The sequence below is a fragment of the Babylonia areolata genome, chromosome 10, assembly GCF_041734735.1.
Source record: "Babylonia areolata isolate BAREFJ2019XMU chromosome 10, ASM4173473v1, whole genome shotgun sequence".
NCBI lineage: Eukaryota > Metazoa > Mollusca > Gastropoda > Neogastropoda > Buccinidae > Babylonia > Babylonia areolata.
In genome coordinates this window covers 790,082-814,220 of record NC_134885.1, presented here as the reverse complement: position 1 = coordinate 814,220, position 24,139 = coordinate 790,082, and the positions used below count along the sequence as shown (strand labels likewise).

Below are 24,139 nucleotides of genomic sequence, written 5' to 3'. Positions count from 1 at the left end.
ATTTTGCAAGGTCTCAAGGCCGACCAAAGTACTGTCAAAGTGTTGGTCAGCAGTCTGCTTCCCTTTGTTGTGTGGTGTTGCTGGGTTGTTCTTTTTGTTTGTTCTGTTGTGTTTTAAAGCAGAAGTGTTGCGCAATTGGATAAATCTGCATGCCTTCACACCACCTTGAAACCAAAAATGAAAAATTCTGAGACTTTCATAAGAGTCCATAAGACACAGGAGACAGTCAAGTTTGATTCTATCAATCATGCCAACTCCCAGGGTGCAAGGGATTGTTGCTCTCTTAATATTGTCACTAACGTCAATGCAAAGTGACCCGATGCCTGGGCGCCTGTACAAATTTAACCATACTCGGAACTCCCATTTACAAATGTTTATGTGCCAGATTTAAAAGGCTTGTCTGTCTATTTAAAAGACTTGTCTGTCCATGTGTGTACATGCATGAAATAAATGTGAATAATATACTTCGTATTTTAAAAACTGTTCAATAGCCTGGTTTTAATCATATGTATGTCTTTAGTTTTAATTCATGTATATTAATTTTCTCTTACTGTGTTTATTTGCGATTATTGTATGTAAGGTTAATTAACATTAACTTAATATTTAAGCAGTTCATGATCTATATGTACACATACTGAATGACTGGAAGTGGTGTGATCGTTACATGGGTATGATTGTGATCATTGTACAAGTAGTTCACATCAACCTGGCATTTCAGCATTTTATGTAGTTTATGTATTCACACTGAGTGACTGATTCTCGTGTATTGGTTGCATAGTATAAACCACACGTGAATTTCTCTCACTGAGATAATAGTTTTCTGTATTCTGCACTGAGAGCTTCAGACATCCATGACCAAATCTTTTCCAGAATGAAGAACCTGGTCCCTTGAGATGGGCTTTCTTGTTCAGGGACTGCTACTCCTTTCCAGCAAACAATATCTGAATACAATGGTTAGTTTTAGTCCTACATTCAGGCGTGTGTCAAGTTTTCAGATGGTGCTAAACCTATCATTTCCTTAACCCACCAGTCACTGTCACAGATTACAGATCTTCAATGTGATACCTGTGTCCACCTGCTGCATGTGTACACACAGGAAGGGAATCAGTGCTGAGGTTTATGGCAGCACGTGCTGGGTTCAGATGACATCTCATGTTTATGGCAGCACCTGCTGGGTTCAGATGACATTTCATGTTTATGGCAGCACATGCTGGGTTCAGATGACATTATTTCATGTTTATGGCAGCACGTGCTGGGTTCAGATGACATCATTTCATGTTTATGGCAGCACGTGCTGGGTTCAGATGACATTTCATGTTTATGGCAGCACATGCTGGGTTCAGATGACATTATTTCATGTTTATGGCAGCACGTGCTGGGTTCAGATGACATTTCATGTTTATGGCAGCACGTGCTGGGTTCAGATAACATCATTTCATGTTTATGGCAGCACGTGCTGGGTTCAGATGACATTTCATGTTTATGGCAGCACGTGCTGGGTTCAGATGACATTTCATGTTTATGGCAGCACCTGCTGGGTTCAGATATCATTTCATGTTTATGGCAGCACGTGCTGGGTTCAGATATTTCATGTTTATGGCAGCACGTGCTGGGTTCAGATGACATCATTTCATGTTTATGGCAGCACGTGCTGGGTTCAGATAACATTTCATGTTTATGGCAGCACGTGCTGGGTTCAGATGACATTTCATGTTTATGGTAGCACGTGCTGGGTTCAGATGACATTTCATGTTTATGGCAGCACCTGCTGGGTTCAGATGACATTTCATGTTTATGGCAGCACCTGCTGGGTTCAGATGACATTTCATGTTTATGGCAGCACCTGCTGGGTTCAGATGACATTTCATGTTTATGGCAGCACCTGCTGGGTTCAGATGACATTTCATGTTTATGGCAGCACCTGCTGGGTTCAGATGACATTTCATGTCTCCAAGTCAATGTGAGTGGACTCAAGATCCTCCACACTGACTGCCCAGATCCTCTCCAAATGTCCACCATCACATGCTACACCGTGATATTTGTCTAATTTCACTTAAAGTGGAAAGCCAATAAATTAAATAAGGAAGATACCAGTGTATTGGAACAAAACGAAAAACAAAGCCTTTTTCAAGAAAGCACAATTGTATCAGTTGCCACTAAAGACATAAGTTTTTACAAAACTGAATGTTCATTCCATACTGGCAGTTCTTGCTCTCTTGTTATTACAATCATCACTGAAACTTGAATCGCTGGAACATGATACATGCATCACTGGAACACCATACTCAACACATGCTCAGTTACACTTTCACAGCTCACACAATCCATCAGAACAAGAGACTGAATAAAACTTTTTATTTCATTTAGAATTCAACTGTTTACGTGCACTACAACACAATTTGGAATACAAAATGAGACATGACTATAGAAACAAAATACGGAGACATGACTATAGAAACGAAACACAAAATGAGACATGACTATAGAAACAAAATACGGAGACATGACTATAGAAACGAAACACAAAATGAGACATGACTATAGAAACAAAACACAAAATAAGGAGACACGACTATAGAAACAAAACGATGAGACACGACTATAGAAACAAAACACAAAATAAGGAGACACGACTATAGAAACAAAACGATGAGACACGACTATAGAAACAAAACGATGAGACACGACTATAGAAACAAAACACAAAATAAGGAGACACGACTATAGAAACAAAACGATGAGACACGACTATAGAAACAAAACGATGAGACACGACTATAGAAACAAAGCAGTGGCAGTCATGCAATGCTGAGTGCTGGGCGTGTCGTGCAATGCCAGGGAGAGACAACCCTTACCCACCTGTCTCCCGCCTCTGGCGCTGGCGTGCAATGCCCAGCCACTCTGCGACTGTGCAATGCCAGACATGGTGCCCCCCTCCCTGCCTTCCTTCCCCCCTGTACTCGCACAGTCACACTTCCCCACCATCACCTCCGCCCTGCATTCAACACGGTCACACTTCCCCATCGTCCTGCATTCAACACAGTCACACTTCCCCACCATCACCTCCGTCCTGCATTCAACACACACTTCCCCATCGTCCTGCATTCAACACGGTCACACTTCCCCATCGTCCTGCATTCAACACAGTCACACTTCCCCACCATCACCTCCGTCCTGCATTCAACACACACTTCCCCATCGTCCTGCATTCAACACGGTCACACTTCCCCATCGTCCTGCATTCAACACAGTCACACTTCCCCATCGTCCTGCATTCAACAGTCACACTTCCCCATCGTCCTGCATTCAACACAGTCACACCTCCCCACCACCATCACCTCCGTCCTGCATTCAACACAGTCACACCTCCCCATCGTCCTGCATTCAACACAGTCACACCTCCCCACCATCATCACCTCCGTCCTGCATTCAACACAGTCACACCTCCCCACCATCATCACCTCCGTCCTGCATTCAACACAGTCACACTTCCCCACCATCATCACCTCCGTCCTGCATTCAACAGTCACACCTCCCCATCGTCCTGCATTCAACACAGTCACACCTCCCCATCGTCCTGCATTCAACACAGTCACACCTCCCCACCATCATCATCACCTCCGTCCTGCATTCAACAGTCACACCTCCCCATCATCCTGCATTCAACACAGTCACACCTCCCCACCATCATCACCTCCGTCCTGCATTCAACACAGTCACACCTCCCCACCATCATCACCTCCGTCCTGCATTCAACACAGTCACACCTCCCCACCATCATCACCTCCGTCCTGCTTAACACAGTCACACCTCCCCATCGTCCTGCATTCAACACAGTCACACCTCCCCACCACCATCACCTCCGTCCTGCATTCAACACAGTCACACCTCCCCACCATCATCACCGCCGTCCTGCATTCAACACAGTCACACCTCCCCACCATCATCACCTCCGTCCTGCATTCAACACAGTCACACCTCCCCACCATCATCACCTCCGTCCTGCATTCAACACAGTCACACCTCCCCACCATCATCACCTCCGTCCTGCATTCAACACAGTCACACCTCCCCACCATCATCACCTCCATCCTGCATTCAACACAGTCACACCTCCCCACCATCACCTCCGTCCTGCATTCAACACAGTCACACCTCCCCACCATCATCACCGCCGTCCTGCATTCAACACAGTCACACTTCCCCACCACCATCACCTCCGTCCTGCATTCAACACAGTCACACCTCCCCACCATCATCACCGCCGTCCTGCATTCAACACAGTCACACCTCCCCATCGTCCTGCATTCAACACAGTCACACCTCCCCACCATCATCATCACCTCCGTCCTGCATTCAACACACAACTGTCACACTGAACAATTGTCAATCACGTTGTTTTACTGTTACAGCAAATATGTTTCAGACAAGAAAATCGGTTAAACACCGATTTTTCTTTTCCCCTTTCTTCAATCTACTCTCCCAAAATCTTCCTAACGATGAACACTAACACCAGTATGTCAAGAATGTGGAACAAAGCCCGACACAACCAAAGTGAACTGAAACGTATCCATGCTTCCCACCCTTTTCAGCCATCAACTCCAAAGCTTTGTGTCAGACTGTCTCCCACTCACTCACACACACACACACAAACACACACACAGCGTTGGAACCTGCAGTGTGTCTACTTCTTGGCGAAGGTGATCTTCATGGCGTTGGAGGGCGTGATCTTGAAGCCCTGCAGAGCTTCCTTGGCAGCACCTGCCTGCACATCTGTCTCAAACTCCACAAAGGCGATGTCGTGACGACCTGGCACCAGTCGCACCTCCTTGAACCCTGGGAACCTGACAGACACACAATGAAGCGTCACTACCCTGTGTGACATCATGTGTAGTGTACTACCCTGTGTGACATCATGTGTAGTGTACTACCCAGTGTGACATCATGTGTAGTGTACTACCCAGTGTGACATCATGTGTAGTGTACTACCCAGTGTGACATCATGTGTAGTGTACTACACAGTTTGACATGTGTACTACCCTGTGTGACATGTGTAGTGTACTACCCTGTGTGACACCATGTGTAGTGTACTACCCTGTGTGACACCATGTGTAGTGTACTACCCTGTGTGACACCATGTGTAGTGTACTACCCTGTGTGACATCATGTGTAGTGTACTACCCTGTGTTACAATTTGTGTACTACCCTGTGTGACATGTGTTCTACCCTGTGTGACATCATGTGTAGTGTACTACCCTGTGTGACAATTTGTGTACTACCCTGTGTGACATCATGTGTAGTGTACTACCCTGTGTGACATGTGTACTACCCTGTGACACCATGTGTAGTGTACTACCCTGTGTGACACCATGTGTAGTGTACTACCCTGTGTGACATCATGTGTAGTGTACTACCCTGTGTTACAATTTGTGTACTACCCTGTGTGACATGTGTACTACCCTGTGTGACATGTGTTCTACCCTGTGTGACATCATGTGTAGTGTACTACCCTGTGTGACGTGTACTACCCTGTGTGACATCATGTGTAGTGTACTACCCTGTGTGACATGTGTAGTGTACTACCCTGTGTGACAATTTGTGTACTACCCTGTGTGACATCATGTGTAGTGTACTACCCTATGTGACATGTGTACTACCCTGTGTGACATCATGTGTAGTGTACTACCATGTGTGACAATTTGTGTACTACCCTATGTGGCATCATGTGTACTACCCTTTGTGACATGTGTACTACCCTTTGTGACATCATGTGTAGTGTACTACCATGTGTGACAATTTGTGTACTACCCTATGTGACATGTGTACTACCCTATGTGACATCATGTGTAGTGTACTACCCTGTGTGACATCATGTGTAGTGTACTACCATGTGTGACAATTGGTGTACTACCATGTGACAATTTGTGTACTACCCTGTGTGACATCATGTGTAGTGTACTACCATGTGTGACAATTGGTGTACTACCATGTGACAATTTGTGTACTACCCTGTGTGACATCATGTGTAGTGTACTACCATGTGTGACAATTGGTGTACTACCATGTGACAATTTGTGTACTACCCTGTGTGACATCATGGCGAAATAGGAATATAACAAATACTCCTTTAAAAAAAAAAAAAAAAAAAAAGCAACTAAACTAACAAAAAACAGATTAATTCACACTCAAGACAGAACAAACCTTGTCCAAACATTTGCTATTTTTATAACAGGTTCTCTCCATGAACTTTAGAACCTTCTTCTGGACATTCACAATTATCCTTAAAACCAAATGCAAAAACCTTGAAAAAACAATAATTCTTTTTTTAAAAAGGAAATCTCAGCAATCTGTTAAGGTAGTGAATATTCCCCATTAATATCAGTTTATAAGCAGTCTTCAAACTGTCAGGAGTCTGAGTGACATGGGAAGCACACAGTCTAACAACCAGATGTGATCACACACACACACACACACACACACGCAATCCTGTACATAACCCCGCATGCACGCACACACAAACATACAAACTTACAAACACAAACAAAAACAAATACATGAACACACACGCACACATGCACACGCACATCCTGTGCATACGCCTGCATGCACACACACACAAACATACACACACTCACACTAACACACACAAAAATACATACATGAACACACACACACACACACACGCACACTGTACATACACATGCAAGCACACACACACAAACATACACACACACACACTCACTCAAAAATACATACACACATGCACACGCACACCCTGCACATACACACGCATACATGCACACACACGCACACAAACAGATACACAAACACCCCTCCACTCATTCACACCGACCCCCCCACACACTCCCCCAGCACCACTGACTGGTTGAAAAGCATGGACAGCATCATCTCGTTGGTCTCCTCGGGCAGGTTGGTGATGAAGAGGATCTGGTTGGGGGGCTGTTCCGGCAGGGCGGGGGCAGCAGCAGCAGCAGGGGGGGCTGCAGCGGCCGCCATGGGGGGAGCGGGGGCCGGCACTGTGGGCGGGGGGCCTGCAACAGGTCATGATACACAGCGTTCTGTCACAGTGGCAACTGTACAACACTAACCCCAGGATTACATGTGTATATGAATGTATGTATACAGGCACACAGAGGCTAACAACACACACACACACATATCTATCTATATATATATAATAGTACACAGAGAGAGAGAGAGAAAGAAAGAGAGTGCTAGAGGGAGAGACAGATAATGGTCAAGTCAACTTGGAATCTTAGGCAATATAACTGTAAACATGGGACATTTGTATTTGTATTTCTCTTTTTATCACAACAGATTCCTCTGTGTGAAATCCGGGCTGCTCTCCCTGGGGAAAGCACATCACTACACTATGGCGCCACCCTTTTTTTTTTCCTGCATGCAGTTTTATATGTTTTTCCTGTCAAAGTGGATTTTGCAAAAAAACAAAAAATGAGAGCCTTCCAACAAAACTGACAATGCACCATTTCTGTACTCCACCTCACCTGACAGGAAGAAGCCAATACCCCCCACCACCCCCACCCCAGAGAGAGCCAAGAGGAGACAGTGACCAGAAGAGCAACGAAGCAGCACACACTCACCTCTGGCCACAGGGGGCTGAGACATCATGGGCTGGACAGCAGGAGGCACAGTGGTCTTGGTGGGACCAGCAGCAGGGGCAGTCCTCAACACAGGGCACACACAATTAGTCTTCCTTCATTATCACTGATATCTATACTCAACACAGGGCACGGATAGTCTTGTTTCATTATCACTGATATCTACGCTCAACATGAGGTACAGTTAATTAGTCTTGTTTCATTATCACTGATATCTATACTCAACACAGGGCACGGATAGTCTTGTTTCATTATCATTGATATCTATACTCAACACAGGGTACAGACAATTAGTCTTGTTTCATTATCACTGATATCTATACTCAACACAAGGCACAGATAATTAGTCTTGTTTCATTATCATTGATATCTATACTCAACACAAGGCACCGATAATTAGTCTGGTTTCATTATCATTGATATCTATACTCAACACAAGGCACGGATAATTAGTCTTGTTTCATTATCATTGATATCTATACTCAACAAAAGGCACAGATAATTAGTCTTGTTTCATTATCATTGATATCTATACTCAACACAGGGCACCGATAATTAGTCTTGTTTCATTATCACTGATATCTATACTCAACACAGGGCACAGATAATTAGTTGTTTCATTATCACTGATATCTATACTCAACACAAGGCACAGATAATTAGTCTTGTTTCATTATCATTGATATCTATACTCAACACAAGGCACAGATAATTAGTCTTGTTTCATTATCACTGATATCTATACTCAACACAAGGCACGGATAATTAGTCTTGTTTCATTATCATTGATATCTATACTCAACACAAGGCACCGATAATTAGTCTTGTTTCATTATCATTGATATCTATACTCAACACAAGGCACGGATAATTAGTCTTGTTTCATTATCATTGATATCTATACTCAACACAAGGCACGGATAATTAGTCTTGTTTCATTATCATTGATATCTATACTCAACACAGGGCACAGATAATTAGTTGTTTCATTATCATTGATATCTATACTCAACACAAGGCACGGATAATTAGTCTTGTTTCATTATCATTGATATCTATACTCAACACAAGGCACCGATAATTAGTCTTGTTTCATTATCATTGATATCTATACTCAACACAGGGCACCGATAATTAGTCTTGTTTCATTATCATTGATATCTATACGCTGCAACTGGAAGTCCTGGATCTTTTTTTCCTTTCTTTTTTTTTCTAAAGCCAGTCGTGGTATTGGTAGCCACAATGCAAAGGAGCAACATCTTTTTTTAAGAAAAAAAGAAAAAGAAATAAAATAAAATAAACAAACACCCAGAAACTGGCACTGCACAATGACCAAGCTTCTTTGCTTCACTGTGTGTGCTGGAAGCTTTGCTCTTCTATCTCCCTCCCTTTTCAAGGAGGATCAGTTCAGAAACCTCAAAAAAACAAAATTTTAAGTTCCCCTAATATTAACGTCTTCATTCTTTATAAAGCATTTGGCTCTGACAATCATTTCTCTCTTCCAACAAGTGCATGCGTATTTCAAAATGTTTGCCTGCATGTACACAGGCACATGTAGTTTGCACTGTGTATGTGCATATGTGGGAGACAGCCTTCAGTGAGCAACTCAGTGGTGGCTGAGTGACCAGTGTGTGTCACTGGATGCTAAGTGACACTGCCGTCTCTCTACACCTGTGAAAACTGTGATATGATCACTTACTTCTTTTTCTTCTTGCGACCATGGTCGTCATCTTGGTCTCTCCTGCGACGCTCCCCTTCAACATATGTGCCCTTCATCTTGGCAATGATGTCTGAGTCTTTCTTGGAAAACTGGATCCTCTGTACATCAACAAATCTTTGCAGTGTTCTTCTGGTACAACAGTACAGGTCAGTTTATTCCTGAAGTCTAAAGAGAATAGATGTTCATTATCAAAATGTTAGAAACAATACCCAGAATGATACTGTTTACTATGTAAGCATATACTGGTCAGTTAACATGAGGAAAAAATGTGTGGCTAAACTTTTTCAAATACTTTAACCCCTAGGCTGCCTGCATGACGAGATAACTCGTCATGGCAAGCATGTATGCTTCGCTGCCTGCATGACGAGATAACTCGTCATCGAAATATTCTGACTTTTCCCTGGTTTGCATTCACTTCCTTGGCAAAAATAGTGGTAGCTTTAGCGTGGGGAATCTCTCTAGATTCTATTCATAGCTAGAAACCCCATCTACGTCATGAAGCAGTCCTTTATTTGAATGTTTTGGTTGGGTCACTGTCCAAGTGTTTGCCTGACTTCTCTCCTCGCTCGCTCAACAAAATGTCGGACTGACGCCGTGCTGAAGACATGCGATCGTGACGAACTAAATCAACCATGATTTCCTTCTTTAGCTGATGCTCAGAAAGAATTGAAGCGTAAATTCGAAGAAGATAGAGATGAACATTTATAGGACGATCTGATAGAAAATAAAGGGAGTAATCAAGAGAGTGGCCAAGATTCGACTGTCAGTGAGTGATGCCAGCTGTACAGATGTTAGCAGACGACAGATGACCGAATTAGCAGCAGAGCGATATTCTTGGCACGCAGCCAACGCGGTCTGATGAGAACTGAATCAAGTGACCATGTGAGAGGGGTGAGGAGGAGGGGAGGGGGGGGGGGGGGTGGAGACTGAGGGGGCGTGGCCTCACATCCATCTTACAACTTGGAGAAGTCACAATGTATTGTGTATCTATCTCTTAAAATATATATATATATTGTGGTTGTTCTAGTATGATTTTGTGTTTGCAGATATCCATTTGTCCAGAAAATATGATGTTTTTGTGCAAATTACCTGACTAATGTTTGTAATGAACAAGTTGAAAATGTGACAAAAAACAAAACACTGATTTCAAAACAACAGCATGTCACTAAAAATATATAAAATGGGAAAACAGCGTGTGTTTTGTATTCTTTATTCATTTCCCTTTCAGAAAATATATACTTTTATGGGTCTTTCTCCAGTAACAAAGAGCACAGAATTTTTTGAAAATTTATACCCGTTTTTTGTGAAAAAACCCTGGCAAATAGATTTCACTTAAATCTTATTTTCCTGGCAGCGAAAGGGTTAAAAATGACAATTGTTCAATGTGTGGCTAAACCATATCAAATACTATAAAAATGACAACTGAGTGGCTAAACCATATCAAATATGATAAAAATGACAACTGAGTGGCTAAACCATATCAAATATGATAAAAATGACAACTGAGTGGCTAAACCATATCAAATATGATAAAAATGACAACTGTGTGGCTAAACCATATCAAATATGATAAAAATGACAACTGAGTGGCTAAACCATATCAAATATGATAAAAATGACAACTGTGTGGCTAAACCATATCAAATATGATAAAAATGACAACTGAGTGGCTAAACCATATCAAATATGATAAAAATGACAAATGTGTGGCTAAACCATATCAAATATGATAAAAATGACAACTGAGTGGCTAAACCATATCAAATATGATAAAAATGACAACTGAGTGGCTAAACCATATCAAATATGATAAAAATGACAACTGTGTGGCTAAACCATATCAAATATGATAAAAATGACAACTGAGTGGCTAAACCATATCAAATATGATAAAAATGACAACTGTGTGGCTAAAACATATCAAATACTATAAAAATAACAATTTTGTGGCTAAACGATATCAAATATTATAAAAATGACAAATGTGTGGCTAAACCATATCAAATACTATAAAAATGACAATTTTCAACACATGGTTTTATTAACATACAAAATCACTTTGATACAGTACAGGTCTTATTTTTGCTTTCTTGATCACAGCACTAAAATAAAAAAGAAAGGTCTCCCTGCCTACCACTGGTCTGTCTGTCTTGATCACAGCACTAAAAATAGTAAAATAAAAAAGGTCTGGCAGCCTACCACTGGTCTGTCTGTCTTGATCACAGCACTAAAAATAGTAAAATAAAAAAGGTCTGGCAGCCTACCTCTGGTCTGTCTGTCTTGATCACAGCACTAAAAATAGTAAATAAAAAAGGTCTGGCAGCCTACCTCTGGTCTGTCTGTCTTGATCACAGCACTAAAAATAGTAAAATAAAAAAGGTCTGGCAGCCTACCTCTGGTTTGTCTGTCTTGATCACAGCACTAAAAATAGTAAAATAAAAAAGGTCTGGCAGCCTACCTCTGGTCTGTCTGTCTTGATCACAGCACTAAAAATAGTAAATAAAAAAGGTCTGGCAGCCTACCTCTGGTCTGTCTGTCTTGATCACAGCACTAAAAATAGTAAATAAAAAAGGTCTGGCAGCCTACCTCTGGTCTGTCTGTCTTGATCACAGCACTAAAAATAGTAAATAAAAAAGGTCTGACAGCCTACCTCTGGTCTGTCTTGATCACAACACTATAACAAAAAAGGTCTGACAGCCTACCTCTGGTCTGTCTGTCTTGATCACAACACTATAACAAAAAAGGTCTGACAGCCTACCTCTGGTCTGTCTGTCTTGATCACAACACCATAACAAAAAAGGTCTGACAGCCTACCTCTGGTTTGTCTGTCTTGATCACAACACTATAACAAAAAAGGTCTGACAGCCTACCTCTGGTTTGTCTGTCTTGATCACAACACTATAACAAAAAAGGTCTGACAGCCTACCTCTGGTCTGTCTTGATCACAACACTATAACAAAAAAGGTCTGACAGCCTACCTCTGGTCTGTCTTGATCACAACACTATAACAAAAAAGGTCTGACAGCCTACCTCTGGTTTGTCTGTCTTGATCACAACACTATAACAAAAAAGGTCTGACAGCCTACCTCTGGTCTGTCTTGATCACAACACTATAACAAAAAAGGTCTGACAGCCTACCTCTGGTCTGTCTGTCTTGATCACAACACTATAACAAAAAAGGTCTGACAGCCTACCTCTGGTTTGTCTGTCTTGATCACAACACTATAACAAAAAAGGTCTGACAGCCTACCTCTGGTCTGTCTGTCTTGATCACAACACCATAACAAAAAAGGTCTGACAGCCTACTTCTGGTCTGTCTGTCTTGATCACAGCACCATAACAAAAAAGGTCTGACAGCCTACCACTGGTCTGTCTGTCTTGATCACAACACCATAACAAAAAAGGTCTGACAGCCTACCACTGGTCTGTCTGTCTTGATCACAACACTACATTTAGTACAATAAAATAAAATAAAAATATATAAAAAAAACAAGTCTGGCAGCCTACCATTGGTTTGTCATAGAAGGGAAACCCTTGCATAGAACGCAAAGCATTGGCTGCAGAGTTGATTTCCTTGAAGATCACAAATGCTTGCCCTCGCATTTTCAGCGTCTTCAGAGCAACAATATCCAAAATCTGCCCAAACTGCGAGAAGATGGCGTACAGAGACTTTTTCAGTTCTGGAAGAGAACAGAAAAATCATAATTCAAATCAATGATAATTTCTTAGAAAATCATTATCACTTGTCACAGGCACACAGACACACACTTACATACAGATGAAAAACAAGCTGTATGTCGCTAAACTATGATCAAGCTAATTTGCTTAGTTTTGTTTTAAGCAGTCTTGAATGAAAGGTACCCAGAAAACAAAACTGTATGAAGACAACGCCAAACATAATGTCTACTGTTTTCAACACATGTATGCCAAAATCTCTTTAATGTCTACTGTTTTCAACACACGTATGCCAAAATCTCTTTATGATTTACTCAACTCTGTGGTATTGATATAATGACTAGTTCAGTTGTTGTTCATCACATGTTCTGAATGTTGAATCAAATACTTATGACTCAAATTCAGTGATAATACTGATATAGTTTGGGTTTTTTTAATACTGATACAGATATGCTAACCTGTTAAACATATACGTCACATACTCTGCCATGCCCTTGTTAGACATATCACGTGAGTTACACATCTCAAACACATGTTGAACATCCACTGAGATCTTTTCTTAAAAAATTTGTAACGAAATGCATTATCTTTAAATAATTAATCTACAAAAAATGTGGATGTATTTCGAGGTCCTTTCTCCACATACAATATTCCACTTACCATCCTTCTTGATTTTTTCATTCAAGTTGTTGATGTAGATAGTGTGGTTTGGCTGCATAGACATCTTGAGCGTTTTGCGTTGATTAACAATATGGTATTAGTCTGAAACATAAAAACAGACATTAACTGATTAAGAAAAATTGTTTCAGTTGCATATAATCCTCAACAGATGGAGAATTGAAACACAAACACAGGAAAGAAAAACAAACAAAACAAAAAATCTGGCAAGGAATTCAACTGGTATCATATAGTGTAATTATTAACAGTGAATGGAATGAAATACTGATCTCCCCACAAGTATATATCTGCATTCCTCAGGGGTTTTTTTGTTAGGGTTTTCTTATTTGTTGTTTGATTGGTTTGCTTTCTAACAAACTGAAAGGAGTACCAGCAAAATCCACACTTCATTACATTCCTAACAAAGATCTATTCAAGCCTTCAAAAGCAATGAGCTTTTATCCACACTTCATTACATTCCTAAAAAAGATCTATTCAAGACTTCAAAAGCAATGAGCTTTTGAGGTTTCAAACCCAGGTAGCTCAGACTTCACCGCTGGACTAAATACATCCGTCGGGAATCCAGTCCATGCCAAGAAGTGACCTTTTCAGTGCCAGACATCTGTGTCTGTATCATGTACATCCGCATGAACCAGTTCTGGCATAATATCACCAATGGCAAGACTTGGAGGTGAGCACCAAAAAAGACAACACCTGAACTGAACTGTTTCAGGGTATCATAGGCCAGAGCAATACAGTAAGTGAAGCGCTCCCAAGGATGAAATCCCAACAGCACAGCCCCAGCTTTCAATTCATTTACTCCTACTTTGGATCAGACCCTCACAACTGTTCTGTGTGAGACAGGAGGCAGTGTTTAAGCTAAAGGCCTCTACTGCCTCAACCTTTACAGTTTCCTTAAAGAGGCTGTTCCAGTCCCATACAGTTCTCGGAACTAAGTTGTTTTTTTCTACATTTCCAACTTACTGAACCCACTGTTAAAACAGCACGAGTTGTTCCTTGTGAACTGTGAGATGATGTTCTGGGACTGCATGCAGCTGCTAATCTGAATCTTGTCTTTTATTGGAGTGATGTAATCCTCTGCGTTAACTACAGGAAAATTCATGACACCAAGGTTTGTGTGTGACTCTACCTGCTGGAGAATGTATCCATTTAGTTTTTGAAAGTGTGATGAGGTGCTGTGCGTACTCAAAATACAGCACTTTTTGGCGTTAACCTCATGCCCAACTCTCTTTCCCGAGATTCCAGTCTCCCTAATCATCCTGCATGATCTGATGGTTTACCTCTGAATTGATTTGTCAGTGAAGTAGGCAGCCATCAGCAAAAAGGTGGACTTGTGTCTTCACAGCTTCTGCTACTGTGGAAGGTCATTTATAAGGCATAGACAAAGGAGGGGTCCCAGCATGGCACCTTGGGGTACACCTGAATTCACCGGGACTTCATTAGACTGTTGGCCTTCAACTACCACCTTCATACGCCCGTGGGTGAGGCAAGTGGTAAGCCAATGGTGCCGATTCCCACTGATGCCAAAGCTACAGTCAATCTCTCTTGGTCAGAAGCTTGGAGTGAGGCACTGTTTCAAAGGCTTTAGAAAAGTCCTGAATGGCCATGTTGGTCTGGATTTTCTGGTCATAATTTTTTCAGAGATCATGGAGTGTGACTACCAACTACATCTCATCTGATGGCATGGTTGGAAAAGATGTTAATTGTTATATAAAATTGCATTCCATTTCCAACAATCCAAGTGCTTCATCAGTTCTTATTGAGGTGGTCGCAGATCATCTGTCTCACCAGCATTCCCTGCAAGGACCTTCAACATATGGTAAAATCGGTCCCTGGATTTAGGATACTAGTACACGTAATGGAAATCATGGGTAATGCGACTATACCGATGGTAATGTCGCATTTTTAGCATCCTGAATTCCTGGACGTGAATTATGGGTTCTGAAGTGGAACGGAATGAATCGCACTTTAGCATCCTAAACTCCTGAGCTCAATTTAGGAAACTAAAGTGTGACTATAATCACCAAATCATCATGCATAAATATTAGTCAACAGACTTAGTAAAGTGATCTGAAGATTAACCTGGAGAGCACGATGAGCCATGATCATGGCTTTCTCTGTGAAGTGCGATGGGCCACGGTCGTGGCTCTGTTTACATAAGGTCCAAAATCGTTCAGCTATACTCAGCAGCCTTCATAAAATTGCCTCATTCTGGTGTTACTACCTCCCTGCTTGTGTTTGCACAAACTCTGACCAAGTTTACAAGTCCAGATCACCGGTTTTTTTGTAAACAAAGAATGACACTGAAGTTGACAAAGCTCAGGAAATGAGTGACCTTGTCACCAGTGATGATTCGTTTGCTGACAGGGATTCTGGCGAAAACAGCTTTGTTATTTTGACACTTGGGCATGCTGGCTTGCTTGTTGTTCATTCGGTTTTGTGTCTCTAGCTACAAAAACTGGGAGGTGGCTGATGGAGGTGGGGAGGAGTGGAAAAGTGGGTTAGGCATGGATCTATTGCAAACTCCTGACCAAATCAAGCTAGAAAACTGGGAATTATTTGGATTTAAAGCATTCTTGCTGCTTTTGAAAGCAACATGAGCTAAAAGAAGCTCCCTGATAACCTCCATCATTCTGATTCCCTCGCATGTTCTAAATCTCGTCTCAAAACTCACCTTTTCTCTCAGCAATAAGTTCAGTTGTGGCAGGTCCACTTCCTTTGCATTAGCTGTGCTTGACTATGTGTGTATACATATGTATGTGTACATAACTACATGCATGTATATGAATGTGTATTGTGTGTGCGTGTGTTTATGTAAGTTTGTGCCTGCCTATGTGTGCGTATGTGTTAGATTAGCTGTTAGATACACATGTATGTTAAAATGTATGTATGCACTATAATGCAGTGTGTGTGTGTGTGTGTGTGTGTGTGTGTGTAGTCACATTCTGGTGTGTGTATGTAACACAGATGTAATGTTTTATGTTAACAAAAGCGTTTTTGTATAGCACCTAGAGCAGATTTCTGGATAGTGTGCTATATAAGTATCAATTATTATTATTATTATTATTATTATTATTAATAAACTGAAAACATTTATTGCTGTTTTTGCTGTGATTGCTTAAAGTATTGTAGATGTGTGCGCTCGTGGCATCGGTGGGCGTCTCAAACAAAGAATACAATACTTATAATTTCATTGTTTCAGTTATATTCATATCATGATTCTGCAGCCAGACATTTTTTTGTCCAGTTTAATGCCAATTTTGCGACTTTGACTCTGTAAAAGATGTGAAAATATCTATAAACATTGTGGTTGACGTTTTTGGAAAATAAGTGTGCAAAATTTGTTGATTATATCCTGTGGAACATCTCCAACTACATACAAGGTACAACCTTTTTCTTACTTTTATCTGATTTTTTATTCACTCTACTTTCCAAAAATGTATAGGTTTGCCTATTTATTCTTACTCATAAGCATACAAATGCCCCAAATCAGAGCACAGGTAACGGAGGCAAACTATCCCTTTGTTTTAAGCATGATTTCTGTATGTATGTTTTATTATATCCAGCACTTTGCTGGTTAGCCACCAATCGGGATACGGCACAGGGCTTAGGCGCCTCTTTGTCTCTTTCTTCAAAGCCATTATTATTTAGCCTGTTTATCGCAACAAACCCAGTCCACCTACAGTGAAGTAAAACACACATGACTAAACATGCAATATAAACAATGCCTCTATTTCTTCACTAATACAATTGATGATAACAATACGTACATTTGACGCACGAAGCACCGGCCGCATGGACTTCTCAAAATACCACTTCCGGAATGCGCGTTCTATCAGTGGTCATTTGTACAGCAACTGTGCGGATGAAAGTTTCCTTGCTCAAAAACTAAAGCTTGAAATTATCAAGTCAATTTAAGTGCGGTCAAATTTATTATCTCCAAAGAGAAACTCACACATGTTCTTGTTGCTCGTGCTCACAATACAAACATTAAAAGATGCATGTGCATCATTGCACTTCTACACCTGCACAACATATTAAACAGATATGGTGATAAAGTCAATGGTATAAAAAAATAATAATAATAAATAAAATTTAAAAAAAAAAAAAAAAAACCTGCAAAACAACACAATAAGGGTTAAGCAAATAAGGCAGAAAAACCTCGAATTTAAAGATTCCATCATATCCTCCCTCTCTCTCTCTATCTTTTATCTCCCCCTTCTCACATGTCAAGTGATTGGCATAAGGACAAGCCCGGAGCTTCCTTTTTGAGGAAGCATTTGGATTTGTTCCGATGAACATCTTATTTACCTGTGTGCTTGCTGAATGGACAGCACAAGCAGCATTGACTTGAAGTTGTGTACCTTGTGTATGGAGAGATTTACCACTCTTTACTGTTTGTTAAGCATTTATTCTCCTAACCTTATCATTCTTTTTGTCGAATCTAATTAATGAATTATCTATTTATTTATTCTATTAGGTTTTTAACTGCTATTTTCTTTACCTAGGATTGGCTCTCATGGCCTGATGATGATGATAATAATAATAATAATAATGAGTATTTATATAGCGCTGAATCTTGTGCAGAGACAAATCTAAGCACTTCCACACCAGTCATTCACACGCATGCATAACTCTAAAACTGATGAAAGTGAAGACAAGGAAGAGGTATGGGAGGGAGGCTATCTTGTGAAGAGGTGGGTTTTAAGGCCAGACTTGAAAGAGCTGAGTGCAGAGACCTGACGAAGCGAAAGAGGAAGTTCATTCCAAATACAAGGTCCACTGAGAGACAGAGAAAGAACGGCGTCCAATAGTAGAGTGTTTGAATTTGGGTGTGCGTAAACAGAGTGGATGCAAAGCCGATCGTAGAGAGCGAGATGGAGTGTAGAGGTGAAGGCAGCCACAAAGATAGGAAGGGGCAGATTTGTGAATACATTTATAACATAGAGTGCTGATCTTATACTTTACTCTGTGTGAGACATGGAGCCAATGGAGATGTTGCAAAATAGGAGTTATGTGCTCAGATCTTTTCTGAGGACGAGTCGGGCAGCAGAGTTTTGTATGCGCTGAAGGGACTGAATGGATGAAGCAGGCAAACCAGACAATAGGGAGTTACAGTAGTGAAGGCGAGAGAGAATGAGAGAAACGACAAGTCTAGATGCTGCGTCGGTGGACAGATATTTCCGAATGGAACTGATACGTGTCTATTGACAGTAGCAGGATTGACATGTCTGACTGATAAATGTTTGCATGGACAGTGTGTTGTCAAGGATAACGTCGAGGTTCCTTACTGAGCTGGAAAAGGGATGGATGTACTGCCAAGTTTGATTTTGTCAGCTGTGATGGAAGAGAGTTTTTGTTTAGTTCCTATGATCATTGCTTCGGTTTTGTCTGCGTTCAATTGTAACTTATTTAGAGTCATCCAGTTTTGAATATCCAGGAAGCATTCAGATGTTTCTTGCAAGAGCGAGGACAATTTTTCAGGGGTATCACTCTTCTGAAGTTGAGTGTCATCAGCATAGGAATGATGACTAACATTGTGGTGGTTGATAATTTCAGTGAGAGGAGCAGTGTACAGTGTGAAGATAACGGGGCCTAAAACAGATCCCTGTGGGACTCCGTGTTTGATTTTATCAGGTTCAGACTGGAAATTATCGACGATGACAGACTGGAATCGATCAGTGAGATAAGATTTGAACCAGTTGAGAACAGTGCCGTTGGTGCCAAATGTAAAATGAAGACGGGAAAGAGGGATTGAATGGTCTATCGTGTCAAAGGCGGCTGACAAGTCGAGAAGAGTGAGCCTCGGAAGGGATTTTTTCCTGAGTAGGACGCTAGCAGTAGATTGTTTAGGATGTGAAGGAGAGTGGTTTTGGTGCTGTGGTCAGCACGATATGCAGACTGAAAAGGGTGAAGGAGATTGTTGAAACAAAGGTGGTTGTTGAGCTGCTTCAGGACAGATTTTTCAAAGGAGTTTGGACAGAAAAGGAAGGTTAGAAACTGGTTGATAATTTTTCAAAATATTTGCATCAATTTTGGGTTTCTTCAGAAGAGGCCGGACGATTGCAGTTTTGAAAGTGAATGGAAACATTCCAGTAAGAAGGGATGAGTTGACAATATTGGTGATTGTGGGGAGAAGCTGTGAGACACACTGGGAAAAGACAGAGGCTGGTATAGGATCAAGTTCACAGGATTTTATTGTCATTTCTTTCATGATTTCATTCACTCCTTTTCCATCAAGGGATTGAAGGAATGGAGAGGAGTGCCGTTGAATTGAGGATCAGGATAAACAGGTTGGAAAGGCATCTGGTCCAAGCTCGTTCGAATATTTTAGACTTTGTCGAAAAAGAAAGAGGAGAAGACATTGGGGAGTTCAGATAAAGTGTAGGCAGAAGGAAGAGGAGTCTTTTTTGCAGTACCAAGAAGATTTGACATGATAGAATAAACAGATCTGGTGGATGAGGCATCGATAACTTGAGAAGAAAAGAAGTTTGTATTCTCTGATGAGATCATATGTTTCACTTTATTTATTTGTTTTCGGAAGATCTGATTGTGGACTTTCAGTTTTGTTGCTCGCCATCGCCTTTCCAACTGGCGACGTTTCCGTTTTGCAAGTCAAATGTCTTGTGTGTACCGTGGGGCGGAAGGCCTATCAGGCAGCATGCAGGTAGTGGGGGTGCATGTTCATCCAGCAGTTCAGAGAGAACATAATGTGTGGAGACGTCGGTACAGGAAGAAATTTTGGAAAGCAGCTTGAGAAGAAAAAGTGTTGATGTTGATGGATTTTAGGTTGCGGCGAGTAACGGATTTTTTGGTTCTGGTAGGTTTTGAAATATTAAGCGAGAATGCAACAGCAAAATGGTCAGTTACAGTCACTGACGCAATCATGGCATCAGAGTCACGTGTGATGAGCCACTCCAACGTATGGCTAGATCTGTGTGTTGGTTCTGTGACGAGCTGAGATAGAGAATGATTGGACAGAGATTGACATAGACGTTTGACATCAGTGGAGGTTTGGTTGTCGAAATGAAAGTTGAAATCTCCGAGTTGAAATCTCCGAGATGATAAGTTTGCCAGAACGAAGGTTGTAGTGATCAAGTAGTGTTCGGAACTCATCGTGAAACAGAGAAGACGTTAGGTTGTTTTTACAACTAGAAGGAGGACGATAGAGACTACAGAAGATGATTGAGTGACTGGGGACATTGAGAATGACTTCGAGCATTTCAAAAGAATCATGTGGAAAGTCGTGGTTATGGGAGAAGGAAAGGGAAGACTCCAAGATGTCTCTGTAGACGATGGCGATGCCATCTCCACGAGACAGTCGAGGAAGTGACTTGTTTTTGTATCAATGATCAGTGCATTGGGTTATGCGAAGATCAGGCATCTGTTCAGTCCATTTTTTAGCAGATGTGGTGGAGCGCGGCCGGTATATGGATCTGTCCGCATCCGCGTTCTGACACCTTACTGGAATTGAAACTGCAGTAGAGAGAGAGATTAACTGATTAATTGATTGAATGATGATTTGACAGGTGCAACAACCAAGTGATTGGGGTGTTGGCCTTTGAGGGTGCTTGGCTTGATCCCTGGTCCAAGCAGGGGGTGAAGTTATGATAGATGTGCTACTGAAAATCTGCAACAAGATCTGGCAAACAGGGGAATGGCCCACACCGTGGACACAATCACTGATCATCACCCTCCCCAAAAAGGGCAATCTCCAGCAGTGTCAAAACTACCGCACCATCAGCCTGATTAGTCATCCCAGCAAAGTCATGTTGAAGATCCTGCTTAACAGACTGAAACCACAAGCAGAAAACATCATTGCTGAAGAACAGGCAGGTTTCAGACCAGGAAGGAGCACAACTGAACAAATCTTCAACTTGAGGTTGCTATGTGAGAGGTACCATCAACACCAACAAGACCTCTACCACGTCTTCATTGATTTTAAGAAGGCATTTGACAGGGTCTGGCATGCAGCTTTGTGGGCTACCATGAATCTGTACAACATCAACGCCAACCTGATCAGACTGATACAGCACCTCTATGACAAAGCCACCAGCGCCGTCTACCTCAACAATAGCATCGGGGACTGGTTCAGAACCACAGTTGGAGTGAGACAAGGCTGTCTACTCTCCCCAACACTCTTCAACATCTTCTTAGAAAGAATAATGGCTGACGCACTGGAAGAGCATGTAGGAACAGTCAGCATAGGCGGCAGAACAATCACAAACCTACGTTTTGCCGACGACATTGATGGACTGGCTGGAAAAGAAGAAGAACTGGCAAGCCTGGTCAAACATCTAGACAAAGCCTCCACATCGTATGGAATGCAAATCAGTGCGGAGAAAACCAAACTGATGACTAACAACACCAACGGCATCAGCATTGACATCAAAGTCAACGACGAAAAGCTTAAAACAGTCCACAGCTTCAAATATCTGGGAGCAATCGTGTCAGATGAAGGATCTAAACCAGAAGTACTCTCGAGAATTGCCCAAACAACAATGGCACTCAACAAGCTGAACACCATCTGGAACAACAAAAACATCGCTCTCAGCTCAAAAATCAGACTGATGCGTTCCCTGGTTATTTCAATATTGCTCTACGCCTGCGAGACTTGGACCCTGACTGCGGACATCGAGAGAAGAATCCAAGCTGTCGAGATGAGATGCTTTCGTAGACTACTTGGCATCTCCTACAGAGACCACATCACTAACACGGAAGTGAAGAACAGAATCAAGCAAAGTATTGGACCCTACGAAGACCTTCTGTCCATAGTGAAAAAACGCAAACTTAGGTGGTATGGACACATCTCCCGATCATCTGGTCTTGCCAAAACGTTCCTGCAAGGCACCGTACAAGGAGGCAGAAGGAGAGGACGGCAGAGGAAGAGATGGGAAGACAACATCCGGGGTTGGACAGGCTTGACGCTCGGTGACGCCCTGAGGAAATCAGAAAACCGTGAAGAGTGGAGAGGGGTGGTGGCCAGGTCAGCAGCGGTGCCCCAACGGTCTGAACCCAGACTACGGGAGAGGTGAAGGTGAAGGTGAAGGTGAAGGCTTGATCCCAGTAACGGTGCCTAATTGATTGACTGATGATTTGACGGGTGAAACAGCCAAGTGATTGGGGCGTTGGACTTTGAGGGTGCCAGTTAATTGGCTTGATCCCAGTAACGGTGCCTCAGTGGTGGGTTGAGGGCGAAGGTCGGCTTTTCCGATCTCTCAGGACGGCAAATGTGCAGACGGAACTGTTGGTGCTTTAGTCCCTTTCGATCGTGTGTATGCACACACAGAAGATCAATTTCACAAAGACCATAATTTATTGCGAGACACAGTCAGTGGAAGCCGCAGACAACAAGACAAGGAAAGAGGTGGGAAGACAATGTCCAGGAGTGGACAGGGATAAATCTGGCGAAATCCCATAAAGCGGCGGACACTGAGAGACTGGTGGAGGAGAATGGTGGCGTTGTCTTCACTGGTGTCCCAACGTGCGGCATCAACTGATGAATATGCACAACTCGGTAAAAGGAGTATAGCTGCCTAAATTTCGGGTGTAAAAACTGCACGTATCTTGACTAAAACCCACTCGTCAGGTACACTGACGTGAATTCACTATACTGGTTTGGAATTTTAGCCCCCCGGCGGCCGAAAGCAGAAAACAACAAATTAAAAAATAAATGACAAAAAGAAGAAGAAGAAAAGAAAAGATAAACGACTGGTTGATTTCAGCCAGTTGAACTTTAAGATTATCATCAAGAGAGCCGGAGAGACAGAGAGAGAGGGGGGAGTGGAGACGGCCCGGCGGAGAGAGAGAGAAAGAGAGAGAGAGAGAGAGAGAGAGAGAGAGAGAGAGAGAGAGACAGACAGACAGACAGACAGACAGACAGACAGACAGACAGACGGCAGACAGACAGACAGAGTTAGGTCCAAAGTCAAGCCGGAATGATGTGACTCCCCCATACCCGCCCTTCTTTAACGCCCACGCCCGTTCTCTCTCTCCACCTCCGTCTACTGAAAAAACAAAACAAAAAAAAACAACAACACACACACAAAAACACAACAAAACAAAACAACTAACCAAACAAACAAAAAACAAAAAAAGTCGAAAAAAGTTGTTAACATTTCCCCAAATCCACGGGAAAAAGGCAAAATATTTGAATATTTATGAGTGTCGTGTTTGTTCTCATCTCCAAAAACACAGCCTGGGTAGTAACTCGCCACTGTGCATATAAGAAGCGTGAAAACGAATCGGTGAAATTTGTATAGCCATTTCAGAAGCAGGTTGAATAAATTTTAAACATTACAAAAAATACCAATATTAATAGATATATAGTTTAGTTTAAGCATTTGGATAAAAAGGCTCTACCAATTTTCGGCATTGTATCAAAAACTATTCTTATTAGCGAAATACCGTCTTTACGATGTCAGTT

General features: G+C 41.8%; 1 protein-coding gene across 1 annotated transcript; it reads right to left on the bottom strand.

Annotated features, from left to right (window-relative positions):
• Positions 1-4,381: 4,381 nt before the first annotated feature.
• LOC143286683 (U1 small nuclear ribonucleoprotein A-like) lies at positions 4,382-17,543 on the bottom strand. Its single transcript, XM_076594339.1, has 7 exons — positions 17,484-17,543; positions 13,696-13,797; positions 12,868-13,040; positions 9,340-9,458; positions 7,623-7,705; positions 6,884-7,052; positions 4,382-4,844 (listed from the first exon to the last, which is right to left on the bottom strand). The coding sequence occupies exons 2-7, from the start codon at positions 13,757-13,759 to the stop codon at positions 4,685-4,687; spliced, it is 768 nt and encodes a 255-aa protein (XP_076450454.1). The 5' UTR covers positions 13,760-13,797; positions 17,484-17,543; the 3' UTR covers positions 4,382-4,684.
• Between the last annotated feature and the right edge of the window lie 6,596 nt (positions 17,544-24,139).

What these genes read in the sequence shown, in the direction of transcription:
- LOC143286683 (XM_076594339.1), bottom strand. Translation starts at nt 13,759, where the DNA reads ATGTCTATGCAGCCAAACCACACTATCTACATCAACAACTTGAATGAA. An exon ending in TGAAAAAATCAAGAAGGATG is followed by an intron (nt 13,041 to 13,695) that starts GTAAGTGGAATA and finishes GTTCTCTTCCAG; the next exon opens with AACTGAAAAAGTCTCTGTAC. An exon ending in CCTTCTATGACAAACCAATG is followed by an intron (nt 9,459 to 12,867) that starts GTAGGCTGCCAG and finishes GTTGATGTACAG; the next exon opens with AGGATCCAGTTTTCCAAGAA.